The sequence below is a fragment of the Urocitellus parryii genome, chromosome 6 (assembly GCF_045843805.1).
Source record: "Urocitellus parryii isolate mUroPar1 chromosome 6, mUroPar1.hap1, whole genome shotgun sequence".
Classification (NCBI taxonomy): domain Eukaryota; kingdom Metazoa; phylum Chordata; class Mammalia; order Rodentia; family Sciuridae; genus Urocitellus; species Urocitellus parryii.
The window spans coordinates 47,217,289-47,242,428 of NC_135536.1; the positions used below are offsets into that span (position 1 = coordinate 47,217,289).

Genomic DNA, 25,140 nt, shown 5'->3' on the forward strand with positions numbered 1-25,140 from the left:
GGCCGGTGCCCCGGAAGCAGTCACTGCAACTTCCGGAGGGGTTTGTACGCCTGGTGCCGGAGCTCTGGGGCCCCGAGACTGTGTTTGAAGTAGTGGGTGTACCAACATGTCCCGTGGTTCCAGCGCTGGTTTTGACCGCCACATTACCATTTTTTCGCCCGAGGGCCGGCTTTACCAAGTAGGTGAGTGAACCAAGTTCGCCCGATGGTCCACCTGAATTGCCCTGTCATGGTTCGGCCTGGAGCAAGCAGACGCGACCCGAGTTTAGTCTGGAGCTGAAGCAGGGCCGGAGTTGGGAAGGAAGCGCCTAGGCGAGGTTGCGTGCGTTGGTGTTCACACCCGTCTGGAAGCAGGCTTCTGGGTCCCGAAGGCGAAACGAAAGCCTGGCCTCGTCTGGGCGAGCGCCGCAGCGCCTGAACACAAAGAGTTAAGGCAGACAAGACTAATGCCTGCCTCTGGCTTCCTGAAGCCCTTTCATTTCCATTCAGTCCTGATAGGCCCAGAGTCTTATCTCCTCGAAATGATTGCTTCCTTATCCTCCCAACTCAAATGCCCCCAGTTTTTCTTTGTTTGCAGCATGGACTTCCTTGTCCTGTGGTTAAATCCACGCAAGCATTCAAAAGGTTCCTGTGCTGTTTCTCGGGGTTACAAAAATAAATATTACACTCTATCCCATACTTGGAGCTCACAGCATAAAGGAAGTGATTGATATGTAACCAAATGGATAAGAAGGAAAATGAGAAGTGCCAATTTTCAAGTGTCTACCAAGTTCAGGACATCTTTGGAAAACTGTAGATTGAATGAATGGCTTCCAGTTATAGAGCTGCTCTTGAAACTGGCATTTTCTTTTAACCCACACCTATGGGATTGCTCCTAAAGTTTAAAAGCTGGTTCTGAATTTTAGATGAGGTATGATGTACTGTTACTGAAGATCAATTTTAGTGAAAAGAATCTTAAACTAGTTATCAATTATTCAATTCAGTTCAATTGCAGTAATGTCGGAGTAAGGTTATTATTAAAAGCAGGCCTTTGACCTCTTGCTATAGAGAATTTAGTGTTAGAAGAGTCTGATTTACATCTGGTCTGTAATAGTTTTATTTTTTTTAGTTTACTACCTTAGTGTCCTGGCAAGGGCAGTAATCATCTTGCTTAAAAATCTTAAGTAGAAAAAAAATCGTAAGCAGAAAGGTAGCCTATAAATGACGTTCTAGTCACCTGTAAATTTTTAACAGAGGTAAAAATAATTTGGAGGAGGGGCTGGGGCTCATCTGTAGCACTTGGCTGGAATGTGTGAGGCACTGGGTTTGATTCTCAGCACCACATATAAATAAATAAGATAAAGGTCTATTAACAACTAAAAAAAAAATTAAAAAAAAAAAAACACTTGGAGGGCTGGAGATGTAACTAGGTAGTAGAGCGCTTGCATGCAGAGGCCCTGGGTTCAATCCCCAACACCACCAAAAAAAAAAGCTTGGATGGAACTGGTTCATTATATTGCTACATACTGTATATAATGTGGCAACAAACAGCATCGTGTTGCACAGTAACCTTTTTAACTTGACCTCAATTGAAAAGTATGACCAAAGATAAAACAAAGAGATGACAGCTGTCTCCTGGAGGATTTTTCATTTTTAGTGTTTTATTCGTGAGTTTTAAAGAATTTTCCTATATTGGACTACTGCTTCGAGTGTTATTTTTGTGCTTTTTAATTTGTGAACATAGAAAGCTATACTTAGACTTAGACCTATGTCTTGCCTATATATCCTGCATTGTAGAATCTAGCCATAAAGCATCTTTTTGTTTTGTTTTTGTTATAGTGGTGGAAGTTAAACCCAGGGCCTCACACTTGACTAGGGAAGCACTCAGTCACTGAGCTATATTACCAACCCCAAAATATAGACTATTTATTTATTTATACTGGGAATTGAACCCAGAGTCACTTTGCCAGTGAGCTATATCTCCAACCTTCTTATTTTTATTTTTTAATTTTGAAACAGTCTCTTTGAGTTGCTGAGGCTGTCCTCAAACTTGCAGTCTTTTCTGTCTCAGCCTCCCTAGTTGCTGGGATAACAAGTGTGCACCACTGTGCTTGGCCTTCAAAGCATAGTCTGTATTGCTTCTCAGATTTGGTGAATAGAAAGGCTGAATATAATGTCATTTTGGTAGGATTTGGAAGAGAACATGCAGTTCAAAACAAGTTTAAGATCTAAACAGAATGATTTTAATATCTGTGCCTTGTTGAATAGCACTCTTCTGCTATTCAGGACATCAGTTAGACATTGCTGAGAGAAAGAAAGTGAAAGAATGGTTAGTATGAGCAAGCAGTATAGTGGTGAAGAATTCAGGCCCCGGAGCCATACCTGGATTGAGATCTCTGTTCTATACTAGCTGATTTGGACAAATTGTGTAATCTTTGCTTTAGTATCTTTTTGCAAATTAGGCTAATAATAATTCCTTCTCATAAGGTTGTTTTGAGGATTAAATAAGGCAATGCATGCCTGCTACATACTAATTCCTCATAAATGTTATCACATGCTTTTTTGATTCTTTGGCTTTGGGGGTGGAGGGTCTATTAAATTAGTAGTTCTGTAGATGTGGAATGATTTCCTTTCTTTGAATCCATCTATGCTTAGTTCTCCTGTGAAATATATGTATATATTCATTATTTGTAAATGCTATTTATTAGGTTTATAAACTCTAGAATCCTCCAAAGACAAAGCATCTAAGAATTGTAAGGTGCAAATTATTAATCTTAACTGCCAGAAAATAACATAACAAAAATAGAGTGATGATGAAGAAAAGATTAATGGAAAAGTAAGAATGTTCCTCATCTTCCATAGTTAAGACTCAAAGAGATAAATGTGGAGGATGGAGGAGTGTAGCTTAGTGGTAGAGCACTAACCTAGCATGCCTGAGATCCTGGGTTCAGTCCCCAGTACCAGAACAAATAAATAAATGTAGTCTAAAGATGATAAATAGAGGTATAAATTGAAAGTTACAGTTCTAAACATAACGTTATAACTGTAAGAGTATAACATTGACAATGTTTGCTCCCAGTAAGTAGGGAGAAAGGTTTTTTTCCCCATTTTATACTCTTTGGTAGTATTTGAAATTTTTTTCTTAATATATGTATACAAGTATTTTGCTTGCACGTTAAAAATCATAAAGTACTGTTGGGGATGATGACACATGCCTGTAATCCCTGTGCCTTGAGAGGTTGAGGCAGGAGGATTGCAAGTTCAAGGCTAGCCTCAGCAATTTAGAAAGATCCTGCATCAAAATAAAAAATAAAATGGGCTCGGGATGTAGCTCAGTGTTAGAGCATCCTTGGGTAATACCCAGTATCACCAAAAAAAAAAAAAAAAAGATTAGAGCACCTAGGTTTGAAATTTAGTTTTCAGGGATGTAGCTCAGTAATAGAACATAATTTAGTGTGAGGTCATGTGTTCATTCCCAGAACTGCAGCAGGGCAGAAAAAGAAATTTAATTTCAGGACACCTAGCTTGTATATTATAATGTTGTAAACCTTAAATATATACAATAAAATTTTATTTTTGGTACTGGAGATTGAACTCAGGGGTTCTTTACCACTGAGCTGTATCCCAGTCCTTTTTTAAATTTTTTATTTTGAGATAGGGTCTCAGAAAGTTGAGGAGGATCTCACTGAGGCTAGGTTGGCCTCAAATTTTCATTCCTCTTGCCTAAGCCTGGGATTACAGGCATGTGCCACCACACCCAGTTTAAAACTTCCTTTTAAAAAAAAATTTAATTTGAGCAATTCCTCAGTTTACCAGTGGGGAAAATGTAGTTGATCAAATTAAGGTTGGCTACATTATTTTCCCCCTGATGCTGGCGATTGAATTCAGTGCCTTAAGCATGCTAGGCAAATAACTCTACCACTGAGCTACACCTTCAGCCCTTTTGTATGTGTGTGATATACTCAGGATTGAATCCAGGATACTCTACCACTGAGTTATATCCTCCTAGCCCTTTTTATTATTTATTTTGAATATACAAATATTAAATATTTTATATTTTAAGTTGCTGAAACTGGCCTTAAACTTGTAATTCTCCTGCTTTAGCCTCCCTAGTAGCTAGGATTACAAGCATGGACCACCATGTTGAACGCCAGCCCTTTTTATTTTATTTTTATGTATGTGTGTATTTTTACCAGGGGTGTTTTGCCATTGAGCAACATTCCTAGTCCTTTTTATTTTTTATTAACGGGGTCTTGCTAAATTACCCAGTCTGTCCTCGAATTTACCATCTTCCTGCCTTAGCCTCCTGAGTAACTGGGATTATAGGCTCATGCTACCACATGTGGCTGGCCAGCGGTGCTGCTTAAGGCTCCTCTCGTACTTTTTGATGCTTTGCCGGATAGGTCTGACAAAGAAGAATAGGATGGTCACTTGGATTTGTCTGCCATGCCAGTTGAATGTGAGGACTGCCTAGTTGCTTCTAAACGAAGCATATTGTTACGGAACTCAAAAGAAGTGGAATGATAGAGAGAGATTGGAAAAGATAATTTGTAAATAAAATGTGAAAGTAGTATTTATTATGTTATTGAAGCCAGAGTTCCTGAATTCGAGTCATCTCCACACCAAATGTGAGAATTTTCTTCATTTATAAAATGGAGATGATTCTACCTAGTTTTATGAGGCACCAAGATTTATGAGTTGATATGTGCAAAGCACTTAGAACAGTGCCCAGTATATAAGCACTCAAATGTTTCGGTAAGTATTGCTATTAAGAAGAAACGGGCTGGGGTTGTGGCTCAGCAGTAGAGAGCTTGCCTCAAACATGCAAGGCTCTGGGTTCGATCCTCAGCACCACATAAACATAAATATATAAAATAAATATGTTGTGTTCAACTACCACTAAAAAAAAATAAAAAGAAGAAGAAGAAATAGCTGGACGCTGTAGCACACTCATTTCAGTGCTTCCTAATATTTTACTTTTTAAAATGATGATTCTCAGTGGAGTAGCACACACCTGTAATCCCAGCAGCTCAGGAGGCTGAGACAGAAGGCTGAAACAGAAGTTCAAAGCCAGCATCGATAACTCAACAAGGCCCTAAGCAACTCAGTGAGACCTTGTCTCTAAATAAAATTTTAAAAAGGCTGGGGGATATGGCTCAGTACTTAGGTGCTCCTTGGGTTCAATTGCCAGTACCAAAAAAAGAAGGAGAAACAAGTCGCTGATGTAAATGGAGTAGAAACTCAAATAAATGAGCTGAGAAGTACAATCATATGTCAGTTAATGATGAGAATGCGTAGTTAGTTGATCTCATTATAGTGTATACTTGCACAGACTTAAGACAGCTACTACATCTCTAGGCAAGGGGACTACTATTGTATATGCAGTTTGTTGCTGGCTGAGCCATCGTGATGGCTGTACTTAACTGTTTGCCTCTTTTGCAATTGAAAAAATTCTTTTAAAAGCAGTGTTTCTCAACCCAGTCTCCTCATGCCCTCCTTGAATCTGATTTGAAATTAGATATGTGTGTGTATGTATACATACATACTTACGTGTGTGTATATTTACTACATAAAAGGTGATTGAATTGAAGACTACTGTATTTTTCAAATGTGATATTCTCCCTCTCCCTATGTCAGTGCCAAGATTTCTAGTGACCCTACTCCATTGAGAATCATCATTTTAAAAAGTAAAATATTAGGAAGCACTGAAATGAGTCACGGTTCCTGATAATGTAGCTTACAACTTTAGGAAAAGACAGAATAAGCAGCTTCAAAAAAATCTTAACAGAAAGCTTTTAGGCACGTAGTATTGAAATGGAATATAGATACACTATCCTTCCTTGCCGCAGTGGGATATCTCTTGTTTTTTTTTTTTATTATCCAAACTTAATGGCATGTATGGTTCTCAATTCATTTTTACTTTTCCAGTTCATGTTTGTATAGGGGGAAAATCATATTTATAACCCTAAATTCAGTACAGCATTTTAAACAAAATTATGGTGGAAAAAGCCTTGAATAGCATTTCTAATAATTGGTAGACCCTCAGAATCACCTGTAGATGCATTGTAAAGCCTGATGAGGATTGATCCATAAAGACATTAGCATCTCTCCTCTTGCTGCCATCAGAGTCAGCTGCTAACATTGTGAGCCATTGTCTGATACTGTGTGCTTGTCCTGAACTTTTGCCACACACTACCTTTTATATTTAGCTCTTGTTTTATGCTGGAGTTATATAAATGCATACTAGAAAAATTGGGAAAGTGCTGGGCAAAATTGTAGGGAAGGAAGCAAAGTAAGTAAGAGATTACTGTGGAAAAGACATGTCTGTTTATAAAACAACTATTAACCATTTGGTTTGTGAGCAAGGTTACTTCCTAACCGAATGGTTTGTTGTCTGAGTTAACTATATGAAAATATTGGCAGCTTCATGTGGTTCCACCTAATACTTTAGATATTTTACTATGTATTTAAGTTAAGCTTAGGGTTGAATGTAATCTATTATAATCTTACCCATGGGAAAACTAGGGAATGGGCTAATACTGTTTTCTTGTATTATGTTGAACATTCAAGGACAAAAATTAGCATTTGTGCATTTTAAAAAAAATTTTTTTTAAAGAGAGAGGGGTAGAGAGAGGTAGAGAGAATTTTAATATTTATTTTTTAGTTCTCGGCGGACACAACATCTTTGTTTGTATGTGGTGCTGAGGATCGAACCGGGGCCGCACGCATGCCAGGCGAGTACACTACCGCTAGAGCCACATCCCCAGCCCCCATTTGTGCATTATTAGCATAATGGTGTTTTTGGTCTTGAAAGTTTTTGAAATTTTAGTCAAAACAAAAACTTTTAGTGATGGAAATGAAGTGTTTTAAGATACTGTTAACAACATTTGAATTCTAACTTTTGGGCTGTGGCTCTGTGGCAGAGTGCTTGCCTAGCATGTGTGAGGCACTGGGTTCAAGTCTCAGCACCACATAAAATACATAAATAAAGTTATTGTGTATGGACACAACTAAAAACAAACATTAATTAATTAAATAAATGCATTTAAAATACTGCCCACAGGGATTAGTATTGTGTCTCAGTGGCAGAGTGCTTGCCTAGCACATGTGAGGCACTGGATTCAGTCCTTAGCATCACATAAAAATAAAGGAATTATGTCCATCTACAACTAAAAATATACATATATTAAAAAAATGCTGCCCACAAACTCTTCTGTGTTTTCTTTATTGGACTTCATGTTGCTTATTTCTTCTATAACATGTGATACTATTTTTTTACATTCCTAGTTTTTCTTTAGAAGTTACTCTTTTGAGGGTGGGGGGCACTGGGGATTGAACTCAGGGGCACTTGGCTACTGAGCCACATCCCTAGCCCTGTTTTGTGTTTTATTTAGAGATAGGGTCTCACTGAGTTGCTTAGCACCTCACTTTTGCTGAGGCTGGCTTTGAACTTGCAGTCCTCCTGCCTCAGCCTCCCTAGCGGCTAGGAATACAGGCATGTGCTACCGCACCCAGCTGAAGGTTACTCTTTAGGTGTGGGTGTTCTCTGAATTCTTTACTCTGGCACTTTCTAGTTTCCTGGAATTCTGAAAATATATGTTTTATGATGATAATGTTAAAATGGGGATTCATTTATGCTAACCTTTATTGAAAATTATAGTGCAGCATGATGAGTACTAAAATAATGGCACAACAAAAGGTACTATGGGAAAGGACTAGACTAACTGCCAAGGAGGGCCAGACAAGGCTTCTAAGAGAAGGAGGAGGTAAAAAAATAAAAGATAGGTTTGTGTCTTGAAAAATGGAGTGGCTAGTAATACCATTATTCAAGATAAGCACTATTAGAAAAGAAACAGATTTATGGAGAAAATGAGTTTATTTTCAGACATGTATATGGAAGAAATACAAATTTGCAAATATGGTTCCAGAACTAGAGATGACAGAATTAGTAGTGATTACACAGGTTTAACTGAATCCATGTTACAGGATAAAATCATCCAAGGTTAGGGAAAAGTGACAGACTCCTAGAGAAACCAATACTTGAGAAGGAAAGTTCAGAGAAGCAGGAAAGGAATAGTTGGAATGATTTTCCTAACTAAAAACTTAGTTTCACCAATCCATTTCAAATACTCTGTAGCTACATGTGGCTGAAGACTATTATATTGGACAGTGCAAACATAAAGAACATTGCCATCACCCCTAAAGTTCTGTAGAACATCATTAAGTCTAAAGAGAGAGCAAAGAGAACTCCCTTAATGGATCCTGACAAATTCACAGGTGTACCTCTATTATTGAGAAGCATTTTTATATGTACAGTATTTTTTATTTTGCATGACAAAAGTGTGTATTACCTTGGGTGATGGTACTGTGTCTTTTGTGGCTCTTACTGTGCATTATTTAAATATTAAGGAAGTGTTCATTTAGTGCATGAGTGACACATACATACATACATACACACACACACACACACACACACAAGGATTACAGTTGTGTGCCACAGCGCCTGGCAGCTCTTACACAAATCAAATAAGTAATGCCAGTGAGTGGAAAGGCTAGATGAGATGCCACAGAAGGTGGTACCTGTGGGAAACTGCAAAATACATGTCCAGCCTTGGGTGATTTTTACTCTGAGCTGCAATTATTATGTGAGAATGAAGATCAAGTGTTACTAGAATTTTTCCCCAAGAAAAACAAACTCCTGGTTTTACCTTCATGTGATATTTCACTTTGAATTAATTAAAATCTCTAGGAAACTTACCCTGCATTCTAAACCAACTTGAATTAACTAGGTCCATGGCTTTTTTTTTTTTTTTTTTTTGTGTGTGTGTGTGTGTGTGTGTGTGTGTGTGTGTTGGAGATAGAACCTAGGGAAGCTCTACCACTGAGCCACATTCCTATCCCTAGCTCTTTTTATTTTTATTTTAAAATAGGGTCTCAACCTGCTGAGTCTCTGGGATTACAATATGCACCACTATGCACCTGGCTGCTCTTATCTTTTTTTTTTTTCTTTTGGATTGAACTCAGGGCACTTGACCACTGAGCCACATCCCCAGCCCTATTTTGTATTTTATTTAGAAACAGGGTCTCATTGGGTTGCTTAATGCCACACCTCGCCTCGCCATTGCTGAGGCTGACTTCGAACTCAGGATTTTCCTGCCTCAGCCTCCCGAGCCACTAGGATTATAGGTGTGTGCCACAGCGCCTGGCAGCTCTTATCTTCTTGATTAGCTCGGGTATTATATTCACTTCCTGTGGCTGCTTTATCAAATTATCACATGCTTGATGGCTTAAAATAACAGAAATATATTCTCACACAGTTCTGGAGGCCAGAAGTCCAGTCAGTTTTACTGGTCTGAAATCAAGGTGCTGGATAGGGCTGCACTCCCTCTGGAGGCTCTAGAAGAGAATCTGTTCCTGCTCAAAGTTCTGCTTCTAGAGCTGCCAGCATTCCTTGGTTTGTGGCCTGCCTCCTCATTCTAATGTTCGAGGCTAACATCTTCAGATCTCTCTCTCTACTTGCCTCTTCTAAAGATATATTTGGTTGCATTTAGAACCTACCAGAATAATCCCCCCATCTCAAGATTAGTTTTTTTTTAAACTTGTTTTAGTTGTAGATAGACACAAAACCTTTATTTATTTTTTTTTTTATGTGGTACTAAGGATCGAACCCAGAGCCTGACACATGCCAGGCAAGTGCTCTACCACTGACCACAACCCCAGCTCCTCAAGACTCTTGAGCAATCACAGCTGCAAAGACCTCCCCTTTTGCTGGGTGCTGTGGCATATACCTCTAATCTGAGCGACTTGGGAGGCTGAGGCAGGGAAATTACAAGTTTGAAGCCAACCTCAGCAAGTTATTGAGGCTGTAAGCAACTTAGTGAGACCCTGTCTCAAAATAAAAATATAAAAAGTCTGGGGATGTGTCTAAGTGCTTAAGTGCTCTTGGGTTCAATATCTGGTACCCAAAAAAAGACCTCCTTTCTTTGAAGATAGAGTTCATAGGTTCCAGGGATTAGAGCATGGGTATCTTTTGGGAAGCTGTTATGCAGCCTACTACAGGGTGTATAATTTTATTGGTTTGCTGTTTTTGTTTAAAAAAACTACTTTTGCTTTTGACGAATTGTGGTCTTTTTTCTTCTAATTTGGGTTTACTTTGCTCTTTTCTAGCTTCTTAAAGTAGAAATTTAGGTAACTGATTTTAGACTTCCTAATGAAAGCAGTTAAAGCTATATTAACTTTCCATGCTTTGTAAAAATTGCACAAATTTAGCTGTCTGAACAACGCATATTTTATTACCTCATGGTTTCTATGAGTCAGGAGTAGTTTGGGCACAGTTTAGCTAGTTCTGCATAGGAACTCACAAGCCTGCAATCATGATACTGGAATTGGTCTGTGTTTTCATCTGAAGACTTGTCTGAAGGAGAATCTACTTCCAAGCTCACTGGGGTTGTTGGCAGAATTCATTTCTTTGTGTGTATAATTGAGAGCCCCAGCTTCTTGATGACTATAATCTGGAAACCAATTACTTTATCAAACTTACAAGAAGAATCTATAGAGTGAGTTGGCCAGCAAGACAAGTCTTATATAATGTTATAAAGATAACAGTCCATCAACTTTACCATATTCTGTATGTTAGGAGTGGGTTCTAGGTGCTGCCCACACTCAAGGAAAGAGGGTTACACAAAGGTGTAACTACTTCCCAGCAATTCAGGAGACTGAGGCAGGAGGATCACAAGTTTGAGGCTACCCTTGTCAACTTTAGCAAGACCCTATTTAAAAAAAAAAAATTAAAAAGGCTGGGAATGTAGGTCAGTGGTAGAGTATACCTAGGTTCAATCCCTAGTAACACCAAAACAGGGAAGGGAGGATGAGAGGAGTTGTAATACAGTAGAATGATAAAAACTAGTTATTATAGTTAGCCAGTTTAAGCTAGAGTTGAGGATTTCTTTCAAGGTGATTTTTCTAGAATCTTTTTGCCTTATTCTTTTGTTCTGTCTTAAATATATAGCCACTTAGAAATATTTGATAATTTTTATTACAGCACCTATTAAAGGAAATTCTTTGGTTTCATAGGTAGTATCTTCTTTAACTAGTTCCTATCACTGTGACTTTTTGAACAGATGAAGCCTGGCATCAAACCCTTGACTAGAATAACACTTGACAGAATCATGAAATAATGTATTACAAGTCAAAATGTATATAATTAGTATTATGAATAATTTTTCCTTTTAGTTATCTTCTGTATTTTCCACATTTCTACAATGAACATGTTTTGCTGCTTTTTCTTAATTTCAATATCTTTATTATTAAATTTAAATATTCAGAAATGAATAACACAGCAAGTGATAGTCTCATCTATAATCAAAAGAACCATATGTTGAAGGTAACATGAAAATTGCAAAAAGCATGATCCAGAAAAATTCAACTTGGTAGACAAATTAATGCAAAAATAATCTAAAAACATGTGGTCAAATTAGTTATTGAACAAAGCTAACAGAAATATTAAGTTTTGAGAAATTTTAAAGCAGCTGAATTTGACCTGGGGAAAAAAGAAAAGACCCACAAAACAGACTTTTCTTTCTTTTTGTAGTGTTAGAGCTTGCCACTAAGCTACATCCTCAACCCCCAAATTTTATTTATTTTGGCAGGGGTGAGGGTACTGAGGATTGAACTGAGAGGTGCTTAATTACTGAGCTACATCCCCAGTCTTTTTTACTTATTTTGAAACAGGGTCTTGATGGGTTGCTGAGGCTGCCCTCAAATTTGTGATCCTGCCTCAGACTCCCAGGTCACTGATATTCCAGGTGTGCACCACCATTCTGGGCTCCAAAACAAATTTTAAATGATAAAACATGTTCAGTAAAGACTTGCTGTGATTAAAATTACTTAAATTAAAACTGTTGAAATTTTGGTGCTTGAGCCTCATAATTTCAGTGAAATGGAAATGGAAAATACAAAGTTGGCTTAACTTTTTTTTTAGATTTTCATTATTTTGACTTTATATATCTTAGATGCATTCCATGTTAGTTCATATAGCTCAACCTCATTCTTTTTTTCTCCTTTTTTTTTGTGGATCTGAGGATGAAATCTGGGTGGAACCTCACACATGCAAGTGCTCTCTACCACTGAGCTACATCCCCAGTCCAGCCTCATCCTTTTATCTTTTTTGGTACCGGGGATTGAACCTAGAGTTGCTTAACCACTGAACAACATCCCAGCCCTTTTTATTTTATCTTTATTTTAAAACAGGGTCTCACCAGTTTGCTAAGGATCTTGCTAAATTGCTGAGGCTGACTTTGAACTTGTGATCCTCCTGCCTCAGCCTCCCAACTTGCTGGGATTATAGGCATGTGCCACTGTATCCAGACAATTTCTTTCTTTTTAATGACTATTTGTTATTGCATTGTATGAATCTATAATAAATTATTCTACCTTTTAAAGAAACCTATTTGTTTTTCAGAATATGCTTTTAAGGCTATAAACCAGGGTGGTCTTACATCAGTAGCTGTCAGAGGGAAAGACTGTGCAGTAATTGTCACACAGAAGAAAGTACCTGTAAGTAATACATCTCAAGAGAATTTTTCATGAGTTTGTACAAAAGTGTATTACTTTATTCATATGTTAACATTATTCTTGCTTTGACTGCTTTCCTACTAGTTATTCAAGGAGTATTAGTTGAGCATCTATAAATGGTTTAGCTGAGTAGACAGAAGTAACATGTTAAATTCAGTGATATGATTATGAACACAAGGGAATTTCTAAATTTTTTGTCTTCTGGGACCTTGATACAAGTTTAATAAACCCACAGGAAAAATATCTAGGAAAGGAAAACAAAGTCCCACCCCCCCCCAATTGGTTTTAACCATAAAGTGATTAGAATACTTTATATGTCTAGTAACATTATAGTTTATTGCTGCATAATGTTTTTATAATTGTGGAGACCTGTAAGGTGTTTCTCTTTTTTTTTAATTGTTTTGATTTATTTTGTTCATTAGGACAAATTATTGGATTCCAGCACAGTGACTCACTTATTCAAGATAACTGAAAACATTGGCTGTGTGATGACTGGAATGACAGGTAATCAGCTAGATGTCTGTTTAAATATACTAGCCTTATGTTATTTTCTTAATACTTTTTTGAGTTTTACATTTAATTTTAGAGCACCAAAGTGCCTGATTTTTATAGGTGATATAAGTAGATATGCAATACTCTCAGGTTAGAAATAATATTTTAAGAGTACTGTGAATGTTTTTTGCTTAACCACTATATTACATATCCAGGCTCCCTCTCCCACTCTTTATTTATTTATTTATTTATTTTGGAGAGAAGTTCTTACTAAGTTACTTAGGGCCTCAGCTTCCTGAGCTGCTTGGGATTACAGGCATGTGCCACCCTGCCCAGTTTATGAGTGTTTTTGAAGGTGGAAGTGTAATGGTATCAGGTCTTTATGCTACTTTTAGGGAAAATGGGCTGAAGCACCTCTCATAGAAACTGTATTTCAGATGTGGTTAGTATTTAAGGAGACCTAAGTCATTATGTCTTGCTCAGATTTGGTAATCATGACACTGATTAAAAATGGGTAAGAAATACTATAAAAATTATTTTGGGGCCAGGTGTGGTGATACAACACCTGTAATATCAGCAGTTCAGGATGCTGAGGAAGGAAGATCACAAGTTCAAAGCCAGCCTCGTCAACTTAGCGAGACCCTGTCTCAAAAATTTTAAAAAGGGCTGAGAATATGGCTCGGTGGTAAAGCACCCCTGTGTTCAATCCTCAACAACTCAAAGAAAAAAAAGAAAATTACTTTGGGTTTCTGTTTCTTGAAATCAAGGGAAAATTCAAGCCTGAAACAAAGACCAAGTGATATTATTCTCTGTCCTAAAACCTTGTGCTTTGGAAAGTAATTTGACTCTTATAGAAACTATTCCGACCAAAAAAAAAAAATTGTGACAACTGGTGAAAGGTTTATTATAAATGGGCAATGCAGTATATAGAGCTGTATCTTTTTATTTATTTACTTTCAGGTTCATTCTTTTACTTATTTACTTTGTTGGTAGTGGGAATTGAATCTAAGGACTTTACCACTGAGTTACTTCCCCAGTCCTTTTTTATGTTTTATTTTGAGACAGGGTCCCACTAAGTTGCTGAGGGTCTTATAGAGTTGCTGAGGCTGGCCTCAAACTTAAGATTCTCCTGCCTCAGCCTCCTGAGTTGTTGGGATTACAAGCAAGGGCCAGTGTACTTGACAAGCTTCATCTTTAAAAAAAAAAAAACCCTTGTTGCTGAGTCATTCCATATTCATTGGTAGGAGAAAGGGCCATAGTGGACCCCATTTTGAAAACTTTTCTTAACTCATAATAGAGATATACAGAAAGGTATAGGTATTTATGAAAAGGGACGTTCAGGTTCATTCTTTCCTTTTAAAGAAGTAAATTTTTTTTTTTTTTTTTTTGCTATAAGCTGACAGCAGATCCCAGGTACAAAGGGCACGCTATGAAGCAGCTAATTGGAAATACAAGTATGGCTATGAGATTCCTGTGGACATGCTGTGTAAAAGAATTGCTGATATTTCTCAGGTCTACACACAGAATGCTGAAATGAGGCCACTTGGTTGTTGTAAGTATACTAAGAAGTCTCCTAAGCCTCCCAAATAATTGATCAGTTGTAATTTTTTTGAGAAACATGTTTAGAGATATTTAGGTTTTAAACATGTGATTTAGAAATTACATCAGGTGGGGAAGTATTTTAATAAATCAGGAATGAAGAATAAGTTTCAAAACAGTATGATAGATATCTTTAAGCGTTAGGTGCTGTTAGATTTTTTTAATAAAAATATTTTTATTTGAGTGTGTGATTCGAAAGATCCAAGTTCCTATTATTTTTGAAAACAAATAGAATTTTATTGAGAGAAAGATAAAGTTTACCCATTTTTAGACTTAATGAATAAATTAACATGAAAAATTCAATACGTGTTTGTTTCTGGCATTGTCATTCATGAGAATTAAATGTAATGATATTTCTCTTTAGTATCTGATTCTGCTGACCTTTTACTTAAAAAGTATTTCTCCCTTGATTTCTAAAATAGTATTCTTCTTTTAATTTCTTTAGCTCATCCTCTTCTGCTGATTCCTTAAATGTTGTTGCTCACCTGGTTTTGACCTTGGTCCTTCTTTTCTCTCTTAAATTTCATTCACTTGAATAGCTTCACTTACTACCTCTGTACCAATTGCTCATGCATTATCTTAACCAAGTCCCTCCATATCCCACAAACACTTCAAACTTTAAGTCATTGTTATTTTTCTACATTCATTCTCAACTTCTCTTTTCTTGTCTTCATGCCACCTTTCTGGTCATTATCAAGTTTTACCTCAGTATATTTTCCTTCTCTACCTCGTGTTACTTTTTCATCATATTGGGCTTTTGTTGCTTAGCTAATTTTTCAATCTCTTCTCCCTTTTCTTTCTAGTCTATCCTCCATATTAACTCATGAGTTATTCTAAAATTGAATTTTTATTGTTGCCTCCTGATAAAAATAGATTCTTAATCAGCTTTAGCATAAATCCCAAATTCTTTAGAACAATATCAAGACCCTTTATAGTTTATTTCCATTTACCCTGATTCTTATGCTCTTTTCTTCTCCCTTACCAGAAAATTCTGTAATGAATGGATCTTTTTGTTGTTCCTGGGGTGCACCCTGCCCTTTCATGTCTTAGTGCCTTTGTACATGTTGGTCCTTTTGATTGCCCTTCATGTGTTTATGATCTATTAAACCCTTCTCATTTTCCCAAACCCTGGAGTAAAGTATTTGTTGCTTCCTCCAAGTAGTAAGTGGGTATTTTGTGTTGCTCTTGTACTCCATATTCATCAAATTATAAAATATAAAAAAAGAAAATTACAGGTGACGTAACTTTTAAGTAAAGCAGATATCTGGCATCTTGTAGAGTGTCAATAAAATAAAGTTGAAAAATTCCTCATTAGTAGATAGTATAAAACATCTATAACTGAATACAGTAGCCAGCTAATACTGAATATTCTATAATAGGACACTATATAAAAGGTTCAAATCTAGAGTATAAGAAATCAGATGTTAAGCCATTACTTAAATACTTTATTATCTGCTCTGTTGAATAGAAGTTTGATTATGATGTTTAATTGTATGTCCATGGTGTGATAACACTTAGATTTGTAGTAATAAAGTGATATTAAATTTAGAGATTGGTTTGTACTGACTTTATTAAGGGGGCGTATACCAGTGGGAAGAGAGATGAGCAGTATAAAGGTATGCAGTTAGCTCCAAAGTGTGTTCCATACATTGTTAGTTCCCTGGAACCTTAGTAGTTATTTCTTAAGTTTAAAAACAGAAGAAAAAAAGTAGTCCTGGTGTTTTAAGTCAAGTTTTTGCTTCTGTGACTAAAGGACCTGACAAAAACAATTTTAAAGGAGAAAAAATTTATTTTGAATGCTCACGGTTTCAGAGGTCTCAGTCCATAGACAGCTGGCTCCATTCATAGGGGTTCTAGGTAAGGCTTAACATCATGGCAGAAGAATGTGGTAGAAGGAACTGGCTCACATGATGATCAGGAAGCAGAGATTCCACTCACCAAATACAAAATAAATACCCAAAAAGTATGCCCCAGTGAGCAGCCTCTTCCAGGCATACCCTGCCTGCCTTAAATTATCACTCAGTTAATCCATGTAAGGGGATTAATTCACTGGGTGAACTCACTGGGTTAAGACTGTCAATCTAATCATTTCACCTTGCATTGTCTCACATGTCAACTCTTGGGGGATACCTCACATCCAAACCATAACACCTGATTCGAGTATAAGAAATATTGAATAAAAGCTAAATAAGCCAATCTACAACAGAACATTTCAGAGCATTTAATATGTTGTTATTTATTATCTATAAAAGGGATAAATGAAAATGTTTTCAAAGTTTGTTTGACCAGGTAACATCATAAGGGATTAGGGCTCAAATAAGTATGCTTTGGGTAGATTAGAAAGATTGTAAATTACATTTGTAATACTCAATTTCTTAATCTGTGATACGTCCTTTTGCAAAATAGAAATTTATTTGTTGCCTAATTTATCTGTAACATATTTTGTCACTTTTCTTAAAGCAAAACACATGTCATAAAATTGATGACCAAAATAATAATTAGCAATAGTTCTGTGATAGCACAAGAAAGGGGAAATTTTGTTGTAGAAGAAAGGTATAATATATTTAATTAGGGTGTTTCTTTTTAGGTATGATTTTAATTGGTATAGATGAAGAACAAGGCCCTCAGGTGTACAAGTGTGATCCTGCAGGTTACTACTGTGGGTTTAAAGCCACTGCAGCAGGAGTTAAACAAACTGAGTCAACCAGCTTCCTTGAAAAAAAAGTGAAGAAGAAATTTGACTGGACATTTGAACAGACAGTAGAAGTAAGTTAACCAAATAGAATTGACTTTTTTTTTTTTTTTAAATAAAGGTGGACACACCACCTTTATTTATTTATTTTTATGTGGTGCTAAGGATAGAACCCAGTGCCTCACACGTGCTAGATGAGCGTTCTACCGTGAGCCATAACCCCAGCCTATAGAATTGACTTTTTTTTAAATGCTTTGTAGAACAATGAAAATCTTTGCCTAATTGATAATCTGAAAACAGTTATTCCTGAGTTATATCACAAGACCAAAGTCTGTCAGCTTAATAGTAAAAGTGATGTCATTCAGATGACATAGAAAAATGAAGACTTCTTTAATCACTTAATTCCTGTCTTGCTTCATAAATATATTGGAAATAGGCTTCAACAGAATACACATGATAAAATGGGAAAATATGAATAAGAGTAGGAGTCAAGACCAGGCCCAAAGACTTGCATGGTTACTATGGTTGAGAGATTCAAATTAGGCTTAAGCTTCCTGGTGACAAAAGTGAAAAGGTTAGAAATCAGTGATATTGCTCTTTTGGTCCTAAAGGAAAAATAGTCACATACCGAATTCTCAAGGAAGCACACATTTTCCTAGTAAAAGTACATGCTCGGGGCTGAGGATGTGACTCAAGTGGTAGTGCGCTCGCCTGACATGCGTGCAGCCCAGGTTCGATCCTCAGCACCACATACAAACAAAGATGTTGTGTCCTCTGAAAACTAAAAAATAAATATTTTTTTTAAAAAAAATCTCTCTCTCTCTCTCTCTCTCTCTCTCTCTCTCTCTCCTCTTTCTCTTTAAAAAAAAAGTACATGCTCACAGAATGATTTGGGTGGGTGGCGGAATACACATACACATACATATCTGGGATGCAAGATAGTATAGCTAGTTTTCTATGGGGTTCTTTTGGGGGGGTTTTTTGTTTGGTTGGTTGGTTTTAATTTTGTTGTTTTGTTTTTCTACTGGACGTTTAACCCAGGGGCACTTACCCACTGAGCCACATCCCTAAGCCCCTTTTTATGTTTCATTTTGAGACAGGGTCTCACTAAGTTACTTAGGGCCTTATTAAGTTGCTGAGGCTGGCTGTAAACACATGATCCTCTTGTCTTAGTGTCCCAAGTATTTAGTAATCTTAGACTGTAAAGAAACCTCTCATTTTAAAAAAAAATTTTTTTCGGGGCTGGGGATGTGGCTCAAGCAGTAACGTGCTCACCTGGCATGCATGCGGCCCGGGTTCAATCCTCAGCACCACATACAAACAAAGATGTTGTGTCCGCTGAAATCTTAAAAATAAATATTAAAATTTTCTCTCTCTTAAGAAAAAATCTTTTAAAAAAATTTCTTTAGTTGTAGATGGACATAATGAATTTATTTTATTTATTTATTTTTATGTGGTGTTGAGGATCGAACCGAGTGCCTCACATGTGCTAGGCAGGCACTCTACCACTGAGCCACAACACCAACCCAAGAAGCCTCTTTTATAGTCTGGTACAGTGACACACGTGCCTGTAATCCCTAAGACTCGGGAGGCCAAGACAGGAATATTGCAAGTTCAAGACCAGCACCAACAATTTAGTGAGACTGTAAGCAACTTAGACCCCATCTTAAAATAAAAATAAATAAAAAATTTAAAGCAGGATGGGCTAGGGATATCCGTAGCTCAGTGGTAAAGTGCCCCTGTCTGGGTTCAATCCCTAGTAACAAAACAACAACAACAAAGAAATCTTTTTTATTTAGGCTCTAGAGATGTAGCTCAGTGATAGTGTTTGCCTAACATGTGAGAACCTAGTACCACACACAAAATAAATAAGTAAATAAAAACTTTTCTGTGTGGAGCCTTGGGATATAGTGCATGGTAGAGCACTTGCCTGCATACTCAAAGCTGGATTTGATTCCCAATACCGCTCCCCACACACATCTACATAAATAAATATGAACTTTTGTATTTGGTTAGTAGTTTATCTTATACTAAGAGAGAGGTAAAGTTCTCATCTTGGAGATAATAGATCTTGTTAAAATATTTCTTAAATTTTTAAATTCGTAATTATATTAATACATCAGATTTTAAATGTTCTTAAATTCTTACTACTATAAAATCTTTGAAGGTACAAATTGTATTATTATTTATTCTCTTTCCATCTCACATCAGCACTAAGTGTAGTACCTTTGCATATAGTGGTCATCAAGCCAATAAACTTTTAAAAATTATATATATATGTGTGTGTGTGTGTGTATATATATATGAATTTTTTTAGTTGTTGCTGGACCTTTACTTTATTCACTGGTTTATATGCAGTGCTGAGAATTGAACCCAGTGCCTCACACATACTAAGCAAGTGCTTTACCACTAAGCCACAACCCGAACCCCACAAATAAAATTTTATATAAAGCATCCTATTTTTTCATGTACCCCTTTAATTTATAGCTTGCTATAATAGAAGTAAGTTTACTATCATTGACAGATGACACATTAGAGTTAAGCAATCTGTTAGTAACATAGGCTATAGAACTATATTACTAAAATATGGAACAGAAGAAATAGCTTTTGATGAACTCATATTATTTGAATAAGCTTAAGATTATAAAATTCTTATAATTTTGAAATACTGTGTTTTAATGTAATATTTTTTTTTTCAGACTGCAATCACATGCCTGTCTACTGTTCTATCAATTGATTTCAAACCTTCAGAAATAGAAGTTGGTGTAGTTACAGTTGAAAATCCTAAATTCAGGTAAGTTATGTTATGAACCATGTATTTAAAGAAATTTGCTAAGAGCTAAAATTTCTGACTAGAAAGGTAGAGAGAAACCTTTGGGTCCATTTGTTCTGTAACTTGGTGGAGGGTGAGGATGAACTATGATTATAGTATTTTTTTTTTTTCTTCAGCATTTGAGAATCTATTTTAATTTATTGGAGAGCGAGGAGTGCAGCTTAGTTCTGGAGCACTTGGGTAGCATGCTAGAGGCCCTAGGCAGGGGGAGGGGCAGGGAACACTTATTTATAAGACAGACAGTAGGTGCTGGCACTGTGACTCAATGCTCGCCTGGCACACATGAGGCACTGGGTTTGATCCTCAGCACCACCTACAACTAAAAATTAAATATATTTTTTAAAAAGACAATGATAGCTCTTTTCTATTTAAGAGTCATTTTATGTTTAACACCAGAGGTGTCACAAAATCGTGTTCTTTTATTTTTTTTAAATTGTAGTTGGACACAATATCTGTATTTTACTTATTTATTTTTATGTGGTGCTGAGGATCAAACACAGGGCCTCTCCTGTGTGAGGCAAGCGCTCTACTGCTGAGCCACAATCCCAGCCCCAAATCACATTCATTATATAAGCAGTAAAATAAGAGCTGGGCGGGCTGGGGTTGTGGTTCATCGGTAGAAGAACTGGGCATATTAGCACATACCTGTAAACCCAGCTACGCAGGAAGTGAGATAGGAAGATTACAAATTTTTTTAAAAAATATTTTTTTAGTTGTAGATGGACACAATACCTTTATTTTATTTATTTATTTTTATGTAGTATTGAGAATCAAATCCAGTTTCTCACACGTGCTAGGCAAGCACTCTACCACTGAACTATAGCCCAAAAGATTACAAATTTGAGGCCAGCCTGGAGAACTTAGATGCTGTGTCAAAATAAAAATAATTTTTTAAAAAAGACTGAATGTAGCTCTTGATTGATCATTTGCCTAGCAAGGCACTGGGTTCAATCCCCAGTACTGCAGAAAAAAAGTAGTAGTAGAAAACAAGCACAAAGGTTTATTTTTTTAGTTTAAGGCCGATAGAAATCCAAATCCCTCAGTAGTAATTTTCAAGTTTTTTTTTTTTTTTTCAGTCTGATTCTTTTAATGGCTACCACAACTCTGACTCAAAGCCAGAGGACAGGGTGTGGCTGCTACAAATCTTTTTTTTTTTTTTTTTTTAACATTTATTTTTTAGTTGTAGTTTGACATAATACCTTTATTTCACTTATTTATTTTTATGTGGTGCTGAGGATCGAACCCAGGGTCTCTCTCGTGCAAGGCAAGCGCTCTACCACTGAGCCACAACCCCAGCCCTATGCTACCAGTCTTGACAGAGCAGCATTGAAAAGACACAGGGTCTCGCCAGGCCAAAGTGCAGTGGTTATTCACAGGCACAAACCCAATCCCACCACAGATCAGCACAGGAGTTTTGACCTGCTCCATTTTGACCTAGGTCATTCACCCCTCTTTAGGCTACCTGTGATCCTATGCTCCTGGGAAGTTACCATATTGATACCAAAGTTAGTGCATACATAGGGTCAGCATAGCACACTATAGCCCAAAGCCCCTGGATTCAAGTGACCCTCCCACCTCAGTCTCCTAAGTAGCTGGGAATGTAGGCATATCCTACTATGTGGGACAGTAGTTGTCAAGTTTTGAAGGTGGAACTTTTATTTTGTGGTTAAGGATAGTTTGTTTTTGTTTTTTGTTTTGTTTTGTTTTGGTACCTGGGACTGAACCCAAGGTTGCTTACTTAACCACTGAGCCACATCCCCAGCCTTTTTTTTTGTTTTGTTTTTTGTTTTGTTTTTTAACTATTTATTTTTTTTAATTGTAGTTGGACACAATACCTTTATTTATTTATTTTTATGTGGTGCTTGTTATAGAACCCAGGGCCTCACACATGCTGGGCAAGTACCGATGAGCTACAACCCCAGCCCCCCCCCCTTTTTTTTTTTAATGTTTTATTTTGAGACAGGGTCTTGCTAAGTCTTAGGGCCTTGCTAAGTTGCTAAGGTTGGTTTTGAGCTTACAATCCTTATGCCTCAGCCTCCTGAGTTGCTGGGGCATGCAATCACTGTGCCTGGCTGTACTTATATAAATCACACCATTATCTAGAAATCTTTGGGAAAACTGGAATTTTGAATATAACTGATGAGTTGCAGATGCTGGAGTGTTGTGTGTTGTTACTAAGTAACTAACTTCTGTGTATCAGCTCACTTAATTCTTCCAGCATCCTGTGAGATAGATTGCATACCATGGACTAGCATGCTTTGGGGATTAGATGCAAGGAACTGTGTATCTTCTCTTAGATCACACTGAAAGAACACATAATCATGGTTGGGGTGGAGGGTAGATAAGCCAAAATATAAGTTTTGGTTGCCTGTAGGTAAGTGATCTAATTAAATCCTAATTCCTAGGATTAAAAATAAACAAAAACAGGATTGATTATAACCTAATTTTTTTTCTTGTAAAACAAGGTTACTTTTTGTTTTTTTCCTTTTTGGTGGTACTGGGAATTGAACCAGTACCACTCTGTACCACTGAGTTACATACTCAGTTCTTTTTTTTCTTTCTTTTTTTTGAGAGTTTTACTAAATTGCAAAGGCTGGTCTTAAACTTGGGATACTCCTGTCTCAATGTCCATGGTCACTGAGATTATAGGCATGCACTACCACATCTGGCTAAGGTTGCCATTTTTGTTTTATTTTTTATACATTAAAAATCCAAAAGGAGCGATTTATATATATCTCTATAGAACCTGTAGTTAGCCTCTGGATTCAGTCACCAGTACTAAGGGAGTGGGAGGATGCCATTAATTCTGGTTTTCTAGTCTAAGAATTTTTGATTATCAATCTTTGAATTTTATTTGTATCTCTTATTTTAAAAATTGGATAAGAGCTGGGTACAGTGGCATGCACCTAATGATCCCAGCTTCTCGGGAGACTGAGACAGGAGAATTGTGAGAATTCAAGGCCACTCTAGGTAATTTTAGCAAGATCCTGTCCCAAAATAAGAAAAGGACTAGGAATATAACTTAGTGGTAAAGTGCCCCTGTACCCCCAAAAAGTAAGTAAATAATCAGGAAGAAACTGAGGATCCTGCTGGGCACAGTGGTGCATATCTGTAATCCTAGCAGCTCGGGAGGCTGAGGCAGAAGGATTGAGAGTTCAAAACCAGCCTCAGCAACAGTGAGGCACTAAGCAACTCAGTGAGACCCTGTCTCTAAATAAAATACAGAATAGGGCTGGGGATGTGGCTCAGTGGTCAAATGCCCCTGAGTTTAATCCCTGGCACCCATCCCCCAACCATACCCCCCCCCCAAAAAAAAAAAAAAAAAAAAAACAAGGATTCTGTATCTTTCAAAAACCTTTTATCATTTATAAATTCTGTGATAGTAAGTATACTTTAGTAACTAGGACATACAGCATAAGCATTAACAACTATATATAATATAGCTTAATACTGCTCCCTACCTCCACCCCTCGTTGCACTTATTTGACAAATTTCACCTGTTTTTTGTTTGTTTGTTGGTACTGAGGATGTTTGTTGTACCACTGAACTCCATCCCCAGTCTTGATTTGTTTTTTATTTTTTGAGGCAGAGTCTCACTAAATGGTTTAGTGAAATAATGGAGACTTCCTGCCTCAGCCTCCCAAGTTGGTAGAGTTACAGTGTGCTCCACCATGCCCAACAACAAATTTCACTTCTTAGGAATGCAGCATTAATAGGTCATATCAACAAGATTGTCAAGCAGTTAATTCCTTTGAAAGCAAATGTAATTTAGAAAATGTCATATATTCAAAATGGAACACCTTCTGACTAAAAGACTGTTCATACAGAGTTATAATTTCATTTTCATGGACTTCTGAATCTGAGCAACTTTTTTAAAAAGTTCATGTAAATTTCTATACAAATTTTCATCTTTCAACTGATAAGAAACTTGAGTTATACTAGGTATAAAGGCATTCCAGCATCACTGCTAAATTGAGGACATTATGTATAGGTTAGCTTTATATTATTCAGTTGAAATATTTCTATCTCTGCCATAACTAAAAGAGTTTTGTTTCCAAAAGACCTATTTCTGGATCTAATATTAAACAACTACATATTTCTGTATATAGATGAAGTTGACATAATGTCTGGGAATTCCTCCAAAATACTGAGGGAGTAGTAGTAGTTGGGTGAATCTCTTAAAATGAGTGGTTATAAATTGATCATGTTGAAGTTAGATGATAGATACATGGGAGTTACACTGTCTTTTATGTGTTTGACATTTTGCATAATGAGGGTTTTTTTTTTAAGTAATTGTTGTTTTTTACCCTTTTGCTTTCTAGGATTCTTACAGAAGCAGAGATTGATGCTCACCTTGTTGCACTAGCAGAGAGAGACTAGACATTGTCGTTAGTTTACCAAATCCATGATGCCACTTGTCTGTGTGTTTGGTAACTACAAACCAACATTATGGAGGCCCTGGATTGAAAAAGGAACCTCTCCCACTCCTACTACTGAAGTAGTTAGGACTCTGTATAAATAAAAACAGTGCTTTTGGAAAAAATGGTTTTGCCTCCAATTTTAAGTATTAATCCTTTAGAACCTGCAGAGTGTTAAGTATTTGCCATCTTCATATGATAGCGTTAGTCATTTTGTTGACAGAAATGCAGGTTTTACTGGGCAGGTGGCACACACTTGTAATCCCAGCAATTTGGGAGCCTAAGGGGGATTCCAAGTTCAAGGCCACCCTCAACAATTTAGTAAGAGACTGTCAAAATAAAAGATAAAAAAGGGCTACGGATAGAGCTCAGTGGCAGAGCACCCCTGGGTTCCATCCCTAGTACCAAAAAAAAAAAAACAAAACAGAACCAGAAATACAAGTTTTCTTAGTTTGAGGGACTTAGCCCCAAATTTATCCTATTAGCTATAAGGCATAATTAATAATAGCTGACTACAATACTGGCTTTGAAACCATCTCTGATGGTAAACTAGCA

The 25,140-nt window shown here is 36.8% G+C and overlaps 1 protein-coding gene across 1 annotated transcript; it reads left to right on the forward strand.

Moving 5' to 3' along the window:
- Psma6 (proteasome 20S subunit alpha 6) lies at nucleotides 1-24,624 on the forward strand. Its single transcript, XM_026413855.2, has 7 exons — nucleotides 1-182; nucleotides 12,439-12,533; nucleotides 12,974-13,055; nucleotides 14,440-14,595; nucleotides 17,230-17,408; nucleotides 20,034-20,128; nucleotides 24,490-24,624. The coding sequence occupies exons 1-7, from the start codon at nucleotides 107-109 to the stop codon at nucleotides 24,545-24,547; spliced, it is 741 nt and encodes a 246-aa protein (XP_026269640.1). The 5' UTR covers nucleotides 1-106; the 3' UTR covers nucleotides 24,548-24,624.
- The last annotated feature ends 516 nt before the right edge of the window (nucleotides 24,625-25,140 follow it).

What these genes read in the sequence shown, in the direction of transcription:
- Psma6 (XM_026413855.2), top strand. Translation starts at nt 107, where the DNA reads ATGTCCCGTGGTTCCAGCGCTGGTTTTGACCGCCACATTACCATTTTT. An exon ending in GGGCCGGCTTTACCAAGTAG is followed by an intron (nt 183 to 12,438) that starts GTGAGTGAACCA and finishes TTTGTTTTTCAG; the next exon opens with AATATGCTTTTAAGGCTATA. An exon ending in AATGAGGCCACTTGGTTGTT is followed by an intron (nt 14,596 to 17,229) that starts GTAAGTATACTA and finishes GTTTCTTTTTAG; the next exon opens with GTATGATTTTAATTGGTATA.